Source organism: Thunnus albacares, chromosome 8 (assembly GCF_914725855.1).
Source record: "Thunnus albacares chromosome 8, fThuAlb1.1, whole genome shotgun sequence".
NCBI classification, from domain to species: Eukaryota; Metazoa; Chordata; class Actinopteri; order Scombriformes; family Scombridae; genus Thunnus; species Thunnus albacares.
In genome coordinates this window covers 22,445,035-22,463,424 of record NC_058113.1, presented here as the reverse complement: position 1 = coordinate 22,463,424, position 18,390 = coordinate 22,445,035, and the positions used below count along the sequence as shown (strand labels likewise).

Below are 18,390 nucleotides of genomic sequence, written 5' to 3'. Positions count from 1 at the left end.
AAACTGATTTGCTTGCCACTCAGAGTGAGCCAATAATCAATATACAGTAACTACTGTATGTCTCTCTATAATCAAATATTATCTTGTGCATTGCTGCCTGCCAGAGCTTTGTTTTTAATACTACCACTGGAAGTTCAAAGTCAGAAATTTAATCCAATATAACACATTGGAGCTGTAACCCAATCTGCTTCCTAAAAAAAATAAATAAAACAAAAATAAAAATCAGGAATCTTTCTGTGAAAATCGGTTAAAAAAAACTGAAAGGGCCCAGAAAACAGTTAAAACATTAACAATTTTTTCATTGTAGAAGTAACACAAACCTCTTCATTTTCTGAGAAACTCTTGTGTTTTGCTAAAATTATTTTGTTTCAAAATGTTTACATAATTACTCTTGAATTCCTTGTATAGTGTTATGTTTATACTGATATTTTTAAATATACATAATTAAAGAATCATTCTGGAAATATTATGTTTTTCTTATTATCAACAAATCCCAAAAAACAAAAAGCATCACAGTGAATTGATGCTGTATCTTATTCCTCTTTGGCATAGACCTTCATCATTTTCTAAAAACTATTAAAAACATATCGATTCCCACCATTGCGCTGGGTCATCACGATGGCTACGGTCAGCACTGTTGTTTATTTTAAGTCAATCCCATACACATTTTGGTGCTGTAAATAGTTGCTAACACACTGAATCAGTGGCTGAAAATAGTCCCCGAACAAATGTAGTATTTACTTCTGTGTGAGTAGTGTTTGCTAAAACTGCAGTATCAAGCTGTTTTAGGAAACGATTGACCCTTTTTGAAAAACAGGTAATATTATAACCCATCTTTAGGGATTTACATCTTCAGTAGGAACCAGTGGAGTTGGCACTGATAGCCACAGACACACTAGGAAGATAAAAGTTTGAGAGATGGACCAACACATTGATGCTTTTAGTCTTTTCATGCTGACAGGAAGAAAATGTATTTGTATTTATTAATGCATTATTTCATGATAATTTAAGTAAAGGAAGCTATTACATTTTTTAAAATCTCATCTCATCTCTAACTTGCACTTACACTCAAACTGGGCGCAGTGATGCAGCACGACCTTCTCCAGATCACTCACATATCACAGACTACATATTCAAGGTCAAAATGTGAGAAGCAACAAGTCTCAGTGAGGAATGAGCTGCTTGACTGTAGGGCAGCAAAACTGATCTCACTCTCATAACAAGCTGCTTAAAGGCAGTGATCACAACACAAGATCTCTTGATAATGAGATATAAAATGTCTTCCTATATTTCATCAGGTCTCCCATGCTTGAGGTTTCGCCTCCTCATGCACATCCGCTATCCTTTATTTATCCTTCAATCATCCTGGCTTCTCTCCCCCTTTTCAGCCTGTTATCTCTTTCTCCCACTCATCTCACCCAGAACATTTTCCTTTCTCTCATCCTCTTTCCATCTGCTTCCTATTCCTCCCACTTCTCTTCTTCCTCCTCGTCCTCCCTCCCTCTCTCTGTCTTTTGGACATTTCTCTTAGTCCTTTCTGTATCCCTCCACCCTGCCTCTACACCCCCTTTTCCCCCCTCTTTCCCCTGTGATGAATGAGTCTGTCTGCTGGGTGCAGTTCATATTTACTGAGCAGGGGAGCGCACACTGTCAGTCTCTCTCGCCTTCCACATCTCTATCCCTCCACTAAAGAGACAGAGAGAGCAAGAGGTTACAGCAGGATGAGAGGAGGAGGGAGGCCGTGGTCAAGAGACCAGCATTTACCACGATAGCAGCTGGCTTGGTGGAGAACACGTTATTCTGAACCTACATAGTTTCTCAATGCTAGCATTAGAGGTGGTTGAGGGAGAGAGAAATCTTCCTTACCTCTTGAACAACCTGTCAGTGTGGTGATACTAAAAGGGAAGAAATAGCGTCTTTCCATCCCTTTATGTGTAACTCAGCAGCCCATTCTCAGCACTCAATGCAACACAATTTAATGGCGTTTTCTCTCTCTTTCCTTTGTGTGAGCCATGCTTTTAGGCACATTTGGACTTGAGAGGGAGAGAAGTAAGAGCCGCTACCAGCTGCAGCTTACCAAAGGTCCACAAAATATGTGGTTTCATCTACGCCCACGTGCACCAGTGTGTTGCGGGGAGTCAAACGGTGTGTTTTGACCCGTGTGTTGACCCCTTCATGAATGAGAGGAATGGATGTGGGCCTGCCGGAGCCCAAAGGGACAGGCCAAGAGCCATCGCAAAGCCCTGCAGAGCCACCATCTCTTCCCACACACTGACCTCGGAGGCCAGCCAACACCAAAACCACTGTAGCGTGACGACACCAGTGACACCCAGCGCCAAAGCACACAATATGTTCCTCTGCCAAATTGACAAAAATATAGACAGTAAATACAAGGAAAATTGGATAGCTCAAATTACATCACAAAAGAAAATCCTCTCAACTGGACTTTTATAAGATTCAATATGGGGTAATTCAATTCTCAGACGGCAACCTAAAACACTACCAACTGTCTGTCAAGGGGGGCAGATTGAAAATGTTTTTGCCATTTGGCTTTGGGAAGGCTAAATAAATGTACAGTTTTATGTTTTGATTTGTTGATGATTTGCAGTAGACTCTCAGCCATCGTCGTGTATCTATATCTGCGCTGATGAAACATAATGTAATTGAAAACATTCATATCATGTAGCCATATGTCAGAATCTAAGAAGGAGAGTGAAAGAGAATCAGGTGAAAATGGGAGCGGGAAAAGAACCGAATGCTGAAAGGAGGGAAGGAAAGCATCATGCCATAATCATCTGAATATTAGGGAAAATTGGACACGGGAAAGGCAAAAATTGGATATGAGAAAGATTTCAGAGGAGCACAGAAAAGCCTAAATGCATCAAATGTGAAAACAATGACCGATATCAAAACGGATGGAAACAAATATAGGCCCCTCTGGATAAATCACTGCTGTAAAATATCCTTTAGAGGTTCTAAAAGCCATCTTCACCAGACAAATGACAGGGTCAGAGGTCTTAAACAGGGAGCACTATCAGATGGAACAATACTGTCTCTGATGGAGGAGGAGGTAGGATGCTGCTTTACACAAAAAAAATCTATATTTCTATATGCAATGTTGACCACAGGCGTATTCCTTCTCATAGTTCTAACAAATGGCCCAAACTTCTGAGCCACAGACATTTCCTTAGCTCGCCTATTCCCTGAAGCATCCTTTCCACAGCTATCCATTTCCCCCTGGTGCCTCAACAGAGGAACTACTGCTGTTTCGATGCGGCCTTACAGAGAGAATTCATCAGCCGACTCATCTGCTCTAAAGCTGATGTAGGCCTCAAACTGTGATGTATCCGGCTATCACCCACCAGACGATGAGACACACACACACACACACACACACTACACTACACTACACTACACTACACTACACTACACAGGAAGGGTAAACAGTAACACCTTTATTTGTCGAGATGCTTTCTCTGTTGCCCTGTGTTTGTGTGCTGCAGCATCCCCCCCCCTCCACATCCCCGGATCATATTTGTCCATCTGCCTGCCACACCGATGGAACATTCCAAAAACGGCTGCTGTGCAATCTATCTCAATTTTCCAAATCTATTAACTTTCTTTGTGTGGCCTGCCTCTCCTCGAGCCCGATCTTTAAAAACCGTGGTTGTTCAACAATTATGATAACTGCAACAGGGGGAATTAGAAGATCCACCCATTCATCTCTCTGCCCCTCCTCCGCACAGACATGACGCGGCTAAATGAAAAATGGACACGCTTTAAGAAGTATTGATTCCAGCTTTAAACAAAGGTACAGTCAATATTATTTACTCCTAAATATATCTTTGTTATCTGTGCTGGAGTCGTAGTTACTGCTCTGTCCTCGTAATTGCGGACATAAAAATAATAGACCAATTCCCACTGAATTGACCGAGACAGGTTTGGTTGTGGCCCTTGTCCTAGTGATGCATATCCTGGGTGTAAATGAATGTGTGAGAAAGGTTTTCCACTGATGACTGCCCTATAGAGGCAGATATCTATTCTGATCCAAAAAGGAGATAAAATGCAGGAGAGACAGCGAGATAAACAGCGCATTTCAAAGGTAATCTCAAACACTGAAATGGCAATTAATCTTCCTTCTATTATTGTTTTTCATGCATTTTAAAAATAGTGTTTTCCTCATCATAGAGTTTTGTCATGCATTTGGTTTTGGAATTTCTTTTGAGACATTTCATGACCGGCCTCTGAGGTTTCTTTTCTCATGTGGAAAATCCAAGTTTGTTTTGTATTTTAAATAGTATATTATTTTTTTGCTGCATAACAGCCCTTTTGAGTGTCCCTTGCTAGTATGATGTTTATCTTTTTGCAGATTTTCCCGGTGCTTTCACATACACTCAGACAATCATTATTAGTAGGCTATATTATTAGTATTATTTATTGCAGCATTTTTCAGGGTACAATTTTACAAATCTATATAGTTAAAGATCATTATAAAAATTGTGTTTCAGGATATGCTGTGAACAAATCTGACAGAAGTTAGTACGCTAACAACAAATCGAACAGTATGGTTTTTCGTATATGCTGTGCATGCTATCAAAATATGTCTTGGTATATGTGGTGTATCATGCTGTATAAACAGTAAGCACCAATATGGAAAAAAAAAGAATCAGCTACAGAACTATCAATGACATTTCTTTTCTTTTGCTTCGCAATGAAGGTACCAAGTCACAAGAAATGTAGTTATGATGATAGTTTAAAGTACATCTTTCTTCTCCATTAGGCCCCTGATATACTGGCTTTTAACTGTGTTGTGTGCGCATCATGGCTACATTGCGTTATTAACACCCAGTTGGGGCAGTAACAGAGAGTAATGTCAGCATCAGACCACAACAATGCCATAAAGTTTCAAAGAGAAACTCAGAGCTTGTCTGCAACTGCCTGCGTTTATATGATGTCTTCATGCCACTTCATGTGACAAATATGCATGCCAGATGAGCTGGGATGAAATCTTTATGATGTTGCCACTACCTTGATCTCAAGGGCAACAATATAGCCTAATATAAGTGTCGCGGTTTATGTTTACAGAGCAAGACCGGAAGTTCATAAGAATGATATTCTGGTGTCATACAGGAATGATCTGGATGTACATTTTAATCCTCCTAGTATGCACAAAGCACATAAGCAAGTATGTAAACAATGATGCTGTTGTTGCAACCACTGTATACGTGTATGTAAAAATCAAGTTTATCAGTGGCCTTATTCAATTAGTTACACTATCATTCAACTATGCTATAGTGAAAAAGTCTTGCATTTATTTCTACTCAATGGATACTTCAATAAATCCAGGATGAATACACCACCCCCAGGTATAAATCATTAAGATTTCTGTTTGACTGATGATTTTCTATTAAAACACCTTGATGAATCTTCAAGTGTTCACTACGTTTGAAGTAACCATCACATTAAAGACACTGAAATTGCCTCTTTCCTGAATGGATCTTCCTGTGAGCATTTAGGCTGTACTTCAGGTGAAATGTTTCTGCACACATCTCACACTTGCATGGACGTGCATCAGAGTGGATCACGCTGTGTGTGTTAAGTGAATCCTTATAGATGAATCTCCGATTACAAACAGTGCACAAAAAGAGTTTTTCCCCCAGAGTGTCTTCTCTTATGCTTGAAGAGGTCTCTAGATTGCATGAAGTTCGCTTCCCACTGGTCACATTTGTATGGCCTCTCACCAGTGTTAGTGCACTGGTGGTTATACAAGTGGTCCCGCCATTTGAATCTCTTGTCGCACACATTACAGTGATAAGGCCTTTCCCCCCGTATGACGTCGCACATGTACCTTCAGCACCTGCGAGCTGACCACCCTTAGTCCACATTCACCACATTGGCACATCTTTTGGTGGATCCTCTGGTGATATTTAGGGCCTGAGCACCAAGATGCAAAGGCACTATTGTATTTCATGTGTTTGTTTCTTTATTATTAGGGGACATCAGACCTAAATTTGACCCCCTAAACATGCTCAAAAACTCACCAAATTTGTCACGCACATCAGGTCTGGTGCAAAAATTGACAAAATGTAAAAATTAACCCCCAAAGTGCCAAAATGTGCTCTCTAGCGCCACCTATGTAACTAAAATGGCCGCCACGGCCCGTGGGGATGTCATAGAGAGATCAAACCAAAACCGACTTATCCGTCTCAACAAGACCTACAAATCATACACTGACACCCCTGACCTAAATCCAACAGAAAGTGCGCAATTAGCCTTTCAAAATAAGACTTTTTCTCAATTTTGGCCCGAACAAACGCTATCTCCTCTGACGGTGTTAATGGTATCTGCTTCAAACTTTAATACATGACTTATGACTCTGTGCTGAAAAAAAGATGTTACAAACAAAATATGATTTTTAATGTAAGATTTAGCCAAAGTAATGGGATTTATGAGGAGATTTCACAAGAAATGTACTCAAAATCCTCCTCTCCAACTGCTCCTGGTGATGTCACTCCCTCAGTGCTGTCAAACATTCCGCAATACACACTCATTATAAAATCACAGGAGGAGCAAGAAAAGACTTTAAAAGTCAAACTCTAATATCTCAAAAACAGTAGAAGATAGAAAACACATGTAAATTCAAGATTTGTAGGTCAAGGTCTTGTGACTCATTTAAAGTTCAAATGAAGTTTGTATCTAAAACTATGTGGAAGCAGAAAATGTTCAAAAAGGTGTGGGTTCGCTCACACTCTCCAATCAAGTGTTTGAGTATTTTTCTGTGTCCAGCTGCAGTTACTTATTGTCTCGACACACCTGACAGTGGACAAAGGAAGTGATGTTTATCTCTCTATCTCTCTATCTCTATCTTCTTGCACTGTCTGAAAACAGCCTGGGTCTGAAGACATCTACATGCCCGTGACAGAAGCCCTTTGATTGCGTCGCGGCCTGACGTGCGCGGAGGCGCGAGGGCCCGTTCAACGCTGCTTGCAGCTTTAATTTAATTTATCTTTGCTGCTGAAGCTCTTACCAAATTACCAAAACAACAAAGCCCTCCACTGATTGCAAATGAGTCTGTTTGTGTTTGCTCAAAGATGACCTGAATGCAAAGGTCTTCCCACATTCGGAGCAGGCATAAGGTGTTTCACCTGTATGCATGAACATGTGTTTATGCACAATACTCATCTCAGAGAATTTTTTCTCACACACCCCGCACTCATATGGCTGATATCCCGTGTGTATGTTCATATGTTTACGGAGTGTGCTGCTATCTACACTCTTTACAGGCGTGAGGCTTTTCACAAGTGTGTAGAAGCATGTGATTCCACAGACTTCTTGCTACACTCCTGACAATTAACACCTATTACAAGAGATTTGGGCTTTGTATACTCTGGTTTGGGTTTTCCTACCAACACAGTTGTGATGCCCGTGTCCCCAGGACTTATGGAAACTCCGCCTACAGCTTTAGCATCTCAGGTGTTCCTCAAAGATATGAACTGTGTGACATGTTGTGCCAACTCTGACAGTGATTCCTCAGGTTTTTCAGGTAATCAAAGCCATACTGATGTGCAAAACCTGTCACCTATAAAACCTGTGTCAAAAATTTGTATCATATATCAGTTGAAGTGTACGTGGCTATTTAATTAAGTCCTGTTCATTTTTCAATTCGGGAAAACAGGGCAAAGTTGCTTACCTGGTTTTTATTTGGATGAAACATGAAAACCTTGGGATGGTGAAGTCATCATGATGGGGGAATAATTTTAAAGTAATTCAGCTCTGATTTCTAGTACGTTGCAACACTGTGTGCACTCTGTTTCATGTTGCAACAACCACCCAGAAAAAAAAAGTTTTTAATTATAATGAAAGGGTCAGTGACGCTTAGTTGACCCACGTCCATGACCCCACTGTGACTTCTACCTCTCGCAATCATGACATTAAGTCTTCATTACAACTTTTCAAAATTGAGTAAATCACCTGAAAGGAAATCAAATCACCAACATGCACACAGTCCATGTTGAATCTCCACTATAAAAACAACTTTGCACTGAACAATTTTAAAGACACTGGAACCAAACCTATCTGTCTAGCAAACAGATTTACTTTAAGTCTTATGTATATTTGTGTATGGTTAGGAAGTGATGTGCATGGAACTAACTGTTGTCAGGAGTATCGATCAAGTATCGATGGTAACTAACAGTCTATAAATTTTCTCTGGCTTCACTTCAGGTCAGCAGAAAGCTATGTGGCTTGTAGCCATATATATTCTAAACTTTAGGTATGCAGTGATTGACTGTTTATTACCACATAAACTTGAAAGAAAAAAGCAGAAATTGCTTATTCATCTGCCAGCATTTAGCCTTTCGTCAACTTAAATCTCATTTGGTAAAGGCACATGACAGGCAGGTCATTACATCAACATGTTTTAAATAATGGAAATTTTTAACAAATGTTGCATCCTCAAAAGAAATCTGTACTGGTTTGGGCAATGGAATTATTATTTTAATGAGAAAAAACTAAGCTTAAACAGTCTTCAGTGGAGCATCTAACTGCTCTGAGCAGGATTAGTAAAGATTAAATGAGAGGTGGCTTACTTGTGTTGCTTTGAACAGTCTCAGCTTGTGGTGTCTCCTCACAGTGTCCAGTTAAGCTTGGCTCACTCTCTCCCTTAACAAATGCCTCCAGGCCTTCAAATTCCCAATTCCCAAACTTTGTTACAAGACAGATTTCATTCGTCTCAGGGTCTGCTGGCTCCTCTTTCACTTGTTTACAGTTAACATCATTCCAGCTTGCTCTCTGGCTCATTTTTCAACTCTTCTCTGGTTTGTGCAGTACAGTTTTTAGGGCGTCCTTGTCCTCTTTTTGCCGACTTGATGATATTGTGAACAAAGGGGAGTCTCTCATTGGGTTGTAAAATATTCTTTTTGGGTCGTCCAGCTCTCCTTTTGATACACTCTGTTTTGTTTTTCAGAGAACATTCCCCCTCACTTTGTAATGCTTTCTTTTTAGGGCGTCCTGGTCCTCTTTTTAGCAGACTTGATCATGTTATCAACAAGGAGATGTCCCTCATTGGACTGTAAGGTAGTCTTTTTGGGTTGTCCAGGTCCCCTTTTGGTAGACTTATTTGGATATCCCTTCTCAGTTTGTCTTGCTTCCTTTTTAGGATGCCCTTGTCTCTTTTTGTTAGTGGGACAGTCAATTATACTTTGTTGAGATTGTTTTTGGGGCCAGCCAGGTGATTTGGGAGCACAGATTATCCTGCTGGCCAAAAATAGTTGTTCCTCATCTCCTTGTATGGTTTCAGTCTTTTTAGGGCGACCTGTTCCCCTTTTGAATGAGTGGCTCTTCATCTTACCTGCCACAGTGTTTGCAGTCTTTTGATGATGCTGATGCCCTGTCTTGGCAGAGTAGGTCATCTTACCAGCTGCCTTCCTCTGTACAGGGTCTACATCCTTCAAATGTAGAGGAAATCTATGCAAAGAGGAGGAAGAAGTCAACTCAAACTTGCCAAACATTTGCTACTCTGTAGAAAAGTAAGTAAGATAATTTACACTGTTTGACTACAGTTTTGTGCACCTCAGGCTGTTGCTGTTTTATTACATTATCAGAATTTAAGACAAGTTCATACTTATGTTGCCTTGAAAAATCAGTTTCTTAAACCGGACTACTGCGACATAGAACCTGAGGCTTAATGCCCATCCCCTGTTGATGTGTCTGTCTAGTAGAAATCACCTTAATACCACAAGAGATGTCTGAATCTGAGGTTTTAACTTTATCTTGCCGCATATGATGCCGAATGTTTTTTGTTTCTGTAAATGTCTTATTAATACGCAATTAAATGTGTCACATCCCCTCAGTTAAATTTTTCAGACAGAAAGAGGCTTATTGATTTTACAACAAACTAAAAAGGCCAATTTACAGTAACTATGTGATGCACAATCAATCAAGTACATACAAAGCAGTGTCCCAGTTCCACTAGAGCCTAAACAATTAGTCGATTAATCAATTAGTTGATTGACAGAAAATTAATCGCCAACTATTTTGATAATTGAATAATCTTTTGTCATCTTTTTTAAGAAGAAAAAATCTAAATTTCTCTTGTTTTGGCTTCTTAAATGTGAATATTTTCTGTTTTATTTAGTCTTCTATGATAGTAAACAGAATATGTTTGTGTTACAGACTGTCGGTCACCATTTTCTGACATTTTATAGACCATAATCAATTAATTGAGAAAACAATTGACAGAATAATCAATAATGAGAAAAACTGTTACCTGTAGCCCTAAATTCCCACAAACATAGTAACTTTACTGTTTTTGCAGTTACTACAAATCCATTTTGTACTGACATGAAATTATACAACACTTGCACCATCACATCATCAACACAAATATTTTTCCAAAAATGTAATAGCTATTTTTCTTGGTCCTGGAGCTATTTTACCACCATCCACAATTAGTAATAATATTTTTCCCACTGTGAGTAGTTCCCCAATTTCCTCCGTGCATTGCATTGTGAGAATAGTGTACATTAAAGGATAGGGTCACAGTTTTTCAGCAACAGTCAGGTGCCAAAATGAACATGGAAAGAGGTTTTCCTCGCTGTAATCGTTCCTCCTGTTCATACTGACTATTAAAAGATCCCCCTAAAATGTGCTTTCAGCGTAAGTGATGGGTGCCAAAATCTGCTGTGTCCACACAGTCACATTGTATAAAAATGCATTTTTACACAATTGCATTTCTTTATGTGACAGTGTTTCCCTGTTGAGCTGCAGAAGTATAGTAACAAAAAGAGGGATTTTGGCACTAAAAAGACTGTAATGTTGAAAGTTATCTACTTGATTTGACTCATTTGGATGCTGAAGTTTCATATTAGCTCCTGATAACGTTTTAAATACGTTTTTGCGCAGAGGAGGCTTGTGGATTTTGTCCCCCATCACTTACATTGTAAATGCATGATTTTGGTGAAAAAACCTGTTTCAATGTTAACTTGGGCACCTGACTATTGTTTTAAGACGGACCTTAAAAATTGTGAACCATTAACAACACATTCAAAAGCAAAATGTTTTTAATATGCCTACTGACTGTTTTCTGGGACACAGCTTTTGACTTGTTTGTCAGTAAATCATGTGAATTATACATGCAAATTAACCTTGCATGAGAAAGTGTGTCCAAAATTTTAACTGGTATTGTATATATATTTTGTTCCTTTGTAAAAGCAGTTTTATGTAAATTCGTCTGATTGAGAGGACGACACTCTAAATTATTTTTTTTTTCTGAACAGAAAAAAAAAACAGATTTAAAAGAAAGTGATATTAAATTGTGTGTGTTATTTGATGTTAATGATGGTACCGATGATGGACTGTATCATTTGCTCAGAGATAGAGAAAACCTATTTTACAACATCATCGTTATGTAGCGTTTCTTGAACCGAAAATGTTGGACAGAGTTTAGTTAACTTTAAAACACCCTTTCACTGCAGTTCAGTTGAACCTTTGACTGCTCAACCACACCGAACTTAGCCCCAAAAAGCTCCACTTTACTTTAACCCGTTCTACATTTAAACTAAGCTTGTAAAAATACTAGTTAAATGACAAAACAACAGACATACAAGTTTTGTTGTTAGCTTAGTTAGCGCTAGCTTCTTTGCGGTCAGTCCCACTCTTGTATCAGCGTTAACAGCTAGTATGGTCTAGCCTGTGTGTGTCTGCCACTGTTCAAGACATATTGTGTATCTCAAGCCAAAACTTTTTTTTTGTTTTGCGGCTCAAACAAGCTCACATTTTGAGGTATCACGAATCATTTACCTGAATTCTCGGCGACAGACAAATCCTACAACATGAATGAGAGTGCAGCAAGTTTCACGTGCGTGTTCTGCCCTCTAAAAGTAAAGGTAGGCACGTTTTCAGCACCTGGCTGCACCTCCCGTGCGGAGCTTCCACGTTTAAGGCAGTGCTAATGAAAAGGTGATCCACCCAGCCGGGACACCCCGAGTTACAAACCAACGTTCAGCTCACTCCAGTGTAAATAAACAGACCAGCGTGGAAACCCTCAAACTTAAAGGTCCCAATGTTTGAGCTGTTTTACAACCACTGTAGAACTAAAATATCTCAACAACTATTGGATGGATTATCATGAAATTCTGTACAGACGTTCATCCTCTCCAGAGGAGGAAACCTATCAACTGACTTTACCTCTAGCGCCACCATGAGGTTAATATTATTGATTGTTTGTGAAAATTGTGGATTGATTGAAAGACGGCACAGATATTGTCATTGGGAGGGTGTTAAATGGTTGTATTTAGATCAAAGCACTTCTAATAATAACAATAACCTTTATTTATATAGCACCTTTCAAAACAGTGTTACAAAGTGCTTCACAATTAATACAAAATAATACTTTATAACTCCAGCAATTACAAAGTTGTGATTTTTTTCAGTATGTCAAGTAGAAGTAGTCTATTTCCAAGAACGAAAAGAGAGCTCCCTGTAGTATGATACATTTTAAACATATTTATTGTCTATTAAAAGGTGTCAAACAAATACTGATCAACTCCTAGCTCCAAAGTTGAAAAACTTTGCAATATGGTTACAGTTGCTATACAGTTTCTCATTATAGGCAAGATAGTCAGCCAATTAAAAGCAGAATGAGTGAGTCTAATAAGTTAAATCTATGGCTGGAAGAACTAAAAACCACTTGCTCTCCCAGTAAAAAAGGAAAAAGTTTCACACATTTAATTGAAAGGGGAAAATCCTCATCTCTCATCTGCAGACTGTTTCAAGAAACAGCATAGCTGTTTAAATATGTAAATTCCCACAGTTCTTCTGTCCCACACAGTTAAAAAGACAGCTTGTTGATTGTGTTATTACCATTTTTATGAGACAATTTTTCAATTTTAGGTGATATACGGCCATCCCTATTGTGGTTATTTAGCACAAATGCTTCAAATAATTAGGCTTCTCACAGTGACAACACACACTTGCATCACACACAGTGTTCATGCATTCACCAAATAATTTATTACATTTTTACAAATAATACAGCTTTTAATCGGTGGAGTCAAACCAATCCATTATCTGCATGTCCCATTGAACTCCACCTCCATATCACGTCCTCAGTACTCCATTAAAATAGTGTTTTACAAAACTATCCTGGCCAAAAATCATAATGGCCTGGAATAGTGCATCAATAAAGTTCCATGCAACAACAATAAACGTGAGTCATGAGTTCAATTCAGTTTTCATAATAAGTTAAAACAGTCATCAGAGTCAAGAGTGTAACATACAGTTCATATAAATAATTATTTACAGATGTGAGTTTTGACTTGAACGCTTTCATTAAAAAAATCTAGTAGTAGAGACTGCATACAGATTCCATAATTACCACTTTAAAGTGAGACCTAGCTTATTTACAACCCTCTCTAGAAGGCTCAGCGACATTTGGCCACGTGACCCGAAAGGTGGTGAGAACGAGCAAACCTGCGAAGGCAGTTGGGGCAGGAATATGGCTTCTCCCCTGTGTGAGTTAACATGTGAGTTTTCAAGTGGCCTGACAAACGGAAGCTCTTTCCACATTCTTGACACGTGTAGGGACGCAGGTTAGTGTGACTCCTCCGGTGTTTGCCTAGATCGCCGGAGGAGGTGTAACGGCGGTGGCAGTCTGGGCATTCAAAGGGCTTTTCACCAGAGTGTATCCTCTTATGCTTCACCAGGTCGCCGGATTGAGTGAAACTCTTGTCACATTCAGTGCATTTGTAGGGTCTCTCACCAGTGTGGGTGCGCTGGTGATTTCGCAGATGCGCAAGGCGAATGAACCTGTTGCCACAGACTGTGCAGTGGTATGGTCTTTCGCCGGTGTGCGTCCGCAGGTGTATTTTCAAAGCCCCAAGATCTCCGATCTTCAGCCCACAGTCCCCACACTGATGAGCTTTTTCATCGGTGTGGAGTTTGGTGTGAAGCCTCAGGTTCCTCCGAGTGTTAAAGTTCTTCCCGCACACATTGCAGTGAAAGGGTTTCTCACTGGAATGGGTCCTCAGGTGGAGATCTAGACTTGACTTAAAACCAAACTCCTTTCCACATTCAGAACAAGAATATTCCTTCTTGCCGGAGTGTGTGGTTAAGTGGCACTTGAGGTGGTGTGACCGTAGAAAGGCCTTTCCACACACTTGACATTTGTACGGCTTCTCCCCTGTGTGTATTTTCATGTGTTGACGCCAACCACTGCGCTCCACGAACCTCCGGCCACAATCCTTGCAGACGAATGGCCGATCACCTGTGTGGGTACGCATGTGATCCTCCAAGCTTTGAGGTGTGCGCACCTTTTTGCCACATTCTGGACACTGCACACCAATATCCAGACAGATAGGCTTATCCTCAGATTCTGTGTTATCCGGTTCATGACACATATGAGGCCCTTGACCCCAGGTAGCTTTGAAACTCTTCCCACAGTCTGCGCAGCTGAGATGCCCACCTCTGGTAACCACAGACATGTTGTGCCAGCGCTGACAGTGATTTTTCAGATTCTTCAGGTACTGGAAGCTGCGCGCACAGGTTGGGCAGGGGTGGAGCCTGCGAGGAGGGGCAGAAGGATGCACTTCTTGTACATGGACCCTAAGGTGTACTTTAGAGTTAAAGGTGCTGCTGCAGACAGTGCAGGTGTGTTTGGGGATGAGGTTTAAATTGCGACTTGAGAGGCATTTTTTCAGCTTAGCCAGATACTGCTTCTGGTGGACCCATTTGACATGTTTCTCCAAGAAGTCCAAGTCAGTAAAGGAGACAGTGCAGTGAGGACATGGAAAGAACTCAGATGATGACTCTAAGTAAGAGAGGAGGACACACACAGAAACCAGAGTGCATTAAGAAAAGGAAGAATTTATGATTTTACTTTTCTTAGTTATGCCAACAATCTAAATTGCACTGATTTTAAAGTTATGAGAAACAAAATTATGAGAAACAGCTATTGCAGGTACTAGAAATGCCTTTTTAAGCTAATATATCCAAAATATTCCCACCCCTACTGTCTGACATTAGGATACGCTCATGGTTAATACACATGCAGGTGCAGAAAAGGAAATGCTTTTCAAGATAAATTTGACACTTTTAATAATACCTTAGCGGCTAAAAATGTCAATGCAAAAAATACTGTCCATCTGTAAAACTCTATTACACTTATACAAAGATGTTTTCTAAAGTTGAAAATTGGCTACATCTGAAAAAAAAAATGTAATAAAAATGTTACTTATTATATATATTATTTGTGAATACACACAAAAACAGATCACACCCTAGGTTAGTATGTTTTCATAAACTAGTGACTCCTACCTGTGCAGACCTCCTCTTCCTCTCCATTACCTTCCTGGATGTTGCCTGCATCCTCTGCCTCCTGCTCACAGTCTCTCTCCTCTTTAATCCATGAGTCCGACTCCTCCTTGACAGCCGCCTCATACCCTGCAGTGAACTCATATTCTGGCTGATGGTCTGAGTCAGGCTCGTCCTTTACATGTCCATGTTGATGGTGAACATCTGGCCTGAATGTCACAGTGTCAGGCTTAGTGTCAAAACAGCTTGATGCGTCTCCTCCTCTGTGCTCCTCACCGATCTCCTGTGAATGTGGTTCCTCTTTGATTTGGATGTTGAGACCTTCTCCATTAGTGTAACCTTCCTTGACGTCTTCCTCCATCTCACCCTCCAGCTGTGCTTCATATTCAGTTTTAACTGTGACGGCGTCGTGTTGTTTCTCGCCTCTCTTTGCTTTGTTTAGCAAAGATTTCTTCTTGGCAGACTTCATGTTGTCACCATTAGGATTTCGGCTATTTAGTGAGCTGAGGAGACATTTATGGGCTAAAGCTGTAAGATAGACATAGATAATCAATGTTAGAAATCTGAATTATTAAAACAAACAAGAAAAATAACAGACTCCGGTTTGCTCATCCTGCTCTCAGCTAACGTTAGCATCATAGCTAGGCTATACTGACGGCAGCATTAGCCTAGCCGAGCTGCTATCCCTGTGATAATTTAACCAGCTGCAGGCTGTTTACATGCAGCTGTCAGTGCTACTCATTCAATATTTGCCTGTTATAAAGACAAGACGTACCTTAGTAAAGTGTGCGATTAAGCCAAAGCTGCTTTTAAATATTTGAGCTACCGTTTACTAACTGGCTACATGATAGTGTAGTGATAATAACACAGGAAGAGCTGCACCACACTTCCTCTGGTCTGGCCAACCAGCTCACATTAGTGATGTTGAGGTCACACAGCCCGATACGGAAGCCCTGAAAGCAAGTGAGAAAAAAAATCTGGTGATCCATTTTCTAAATCTGATCTATCTAAAAAAAAAATTCTCACCTGTGTTTATGACTTAAGAACAGGTTTAAAAAAAGGTTTTGTCAGGATAATCTTTCTATGTTCCTTGATTTTTTTCATCTGTGAAAACAGGTAAAAACAAAGTTTTGTCAGATGATTTTTAAAAATTTTGTCAGAATAATTTTTCTAAGTGTTTGTCAAGTGTTGTAATAAATACTTATTTCGGCCACAAGAGGCTGAAGTGTACCACTACCCCATGTTCTAAATAGTACTAAAAGCATTCATGTTTTCTTCCAGCTGACTTTTAATGTCTACATTCAATCTAAGTGCCAGTTAAAATACAGTTCTAGCCAAAAGAAAGACATGACAATAATGTTAGATAACTTGCTAACACACAATATACAGTATGTACTTTGTGTTTAGAGTGCATGGAAAAATGAAAACTTACCCAGAAGAAAACATGAAGACAAACACTTAGAAAATCACCCTGACAAAAATAAAACAACAAAACAAACAACAACAACAAAAAATCACCTGCCAAAACTTTCTTTCATCTGTGAAAACAGGTGAAAGAAAAGTAACTTTTTTTTTTTTAGGTCAGACTTAGAAAATGGATCACAGGATTTTTTTTTTTTTCTCACTTGCATCTTGTGGCTTCCGTAGACCCTGTGCAGTTAAAGCAACAGAAACAAAAGTAAACCATCCTTAGACAACCTATATGAACCATATCTTAACTAATTAGGCCTTTATATATAATATTTAACTCTCATTTTATAGGGATAAGGTGATAGCTGAATTGAAATCTTTTGTTCTTTTAATTTATTGGAAATTGTAAGTGGCTCAAATCTTGGACAGCCACCAAGCTAAACCTCTTAACTCCAAAATACAAGATTAAAGGATAGGTTCCCAAGCCCATATGGTGGCCCTATGAATGCCAAAAGAGGTTTTCTCCGCTGTAATCATTCCTCCTGTTCATACTGGCTATTAAAAGATCCCCTCCAAATAAGCTTTCAGTGTAAGTGATGGGGACCAAAATCCACAAAGTCACTGTGCAAAAATGCATTTAAAAGTTTATCTGTAGCTTATATGAGGCTTCAGCAGTCCAAGTTAGTCATATCAAATGGATGTCTGCCACATTTACAGTCTTTTTAGCATAAAATTCCCTCTTTGTGTTTCCTCAGACAGTGTTTCCCTGTTGAGCTGTGGTGGAAGTATAGTAACAAAAAGACGGACTTTGGTCCTGAAAGAATGTAACATTGAAAGATATCTACTTGGTTTGACTAATTTGGACAGCTGATGTTTCATATCAGCTTAAGATAAACTTTTAAATACATTTTTGCACAGAAGGAGGCTTGTGGATTTTGGCTTCCGTCACTTACATTGTAAGTGTATTATGAAGGGATATTCTAATGGTCAGTATGAACAGGTGGAATTAATCATTGGGCACATGACTGTTGTTTTAAGACAGACTTGAAAAATCTGTCCTTTAATTTAATTTTATTTTTAGGCAAATTCAACATATACAAAATTTCAAAAAATCACCCTAAATTTCACCGCTTTTTCTGTTTAAATGATGTCATTAAAGAATTATTTTAAACATCACATAAAGTCTTTGTATTTTAGGATCTATTAAGTAGCAAACTGTTGGTCCAAATTACACTCTTAACTATTGTTCAATTAAAGGCAGGTGCACTAGAAAGATGCAGCATCAACTGTAAGACAAATGCAAGCATGCAGTACTATACTGTGGTCTGCCACAGATCACAATAATAAGTAATTAATTTATTGGCTAATTTGCCTACGGTAGATCTGAGGTATTACCTATATAATAGAAATTCACAATTCTGTACTTACAAATGATTGTCTCCCTTTTTTCCGCACAAAGGACTTCTCTCAGACAAAGGACTTCTCTCTGTACTTGTCTTGTTAGGTCTTAGTGCTGCATTTGACACCACTGACCATCACATCCTATTACAGAGACCGGAACATTTAATTGGCATTAAAGGAACTGCATTAAGCTGGTTTAAGTCCTATTTATCAGATCGATTTCAGTTTGTACACGTTAACAATGAATCCTCCATGCACGCAAAAGTTCCA

At 39.3% G+C, this 18,390-nt stretch overlaps 2 protein-coding genes across 10 annotated transcripts in view; both read right to left on the bottom strand.

Annotated features, from left to right (window-relative positions):
* erfl1 (Ets2 repressor factor like 1) overlaps nucleotides 1-11,926 on the bottom strand; it is a 94,755-nt gene extending 82,829 nt beyond the window's left edge. For 3 of the 8 annotated variants that reach the window (XM_044358878.1, XM_044358873.1, XM_044358880.1), the window contains exons 1-2: nucleotides 11,800-11,924; nucleotides 8,589-9,465 (exon numbers count right to left, since the gene is read on the bottom strand). The gene's annotated coding sequence lies outside the window, so the exon portion shown is untranslated. Of the gene's footprint in view, nucleotides 1-8,588; nucleotides 9,466-11,799 lie in introns of all 8 variants that reach the window. The other 5 variants (XM_044358882.1, XM_044358881.1, XM_044358874.1 and 2 more) reach the window with 4 other exon arrangements.
* Nucleotides 11,927-12,988: 1,062 nt separating this feature from the next.
* LOC122987162 (gastrula zinc finger protein XlCGF57.1) lies at nucleotides 12,989-16,226 on the bottom strand. Of its 2 annotated transcripts, none has more exons than XM_044358871.1 (3): nucleotides 16,085-16,226; nucleotides 15,313-15,837; nucleotides 12,989-14,806 (listed from the first exon to the last, which is right to left on the bottom strand). In XM_044358871.1, the coding sequence occupies exons 2-3, from the start codon at nucleotides 15,776-15,778 to the stop codon at nucleotides 13,422-13,424; spliced, it is 1,851 nt and encodes a 616-aa protein (XP_044214806.1). In that variant the 5' UTR covers nucleotides 15,779-15,837; nucleotides 16,085-16,226; the 3' UTR covers nucleotides 12,989-13,421. The 2 variants fall into 2 exon arrangements, with proteins under 2 accessions (XP_044214806.1, XP_044214807.1); XM_044358872.1 differs by having other exon boundaries at nucleotides 15,343-15,837.
* Nucleotides 16,227-18,390: the final 2,164 nt, after the last annotated feature.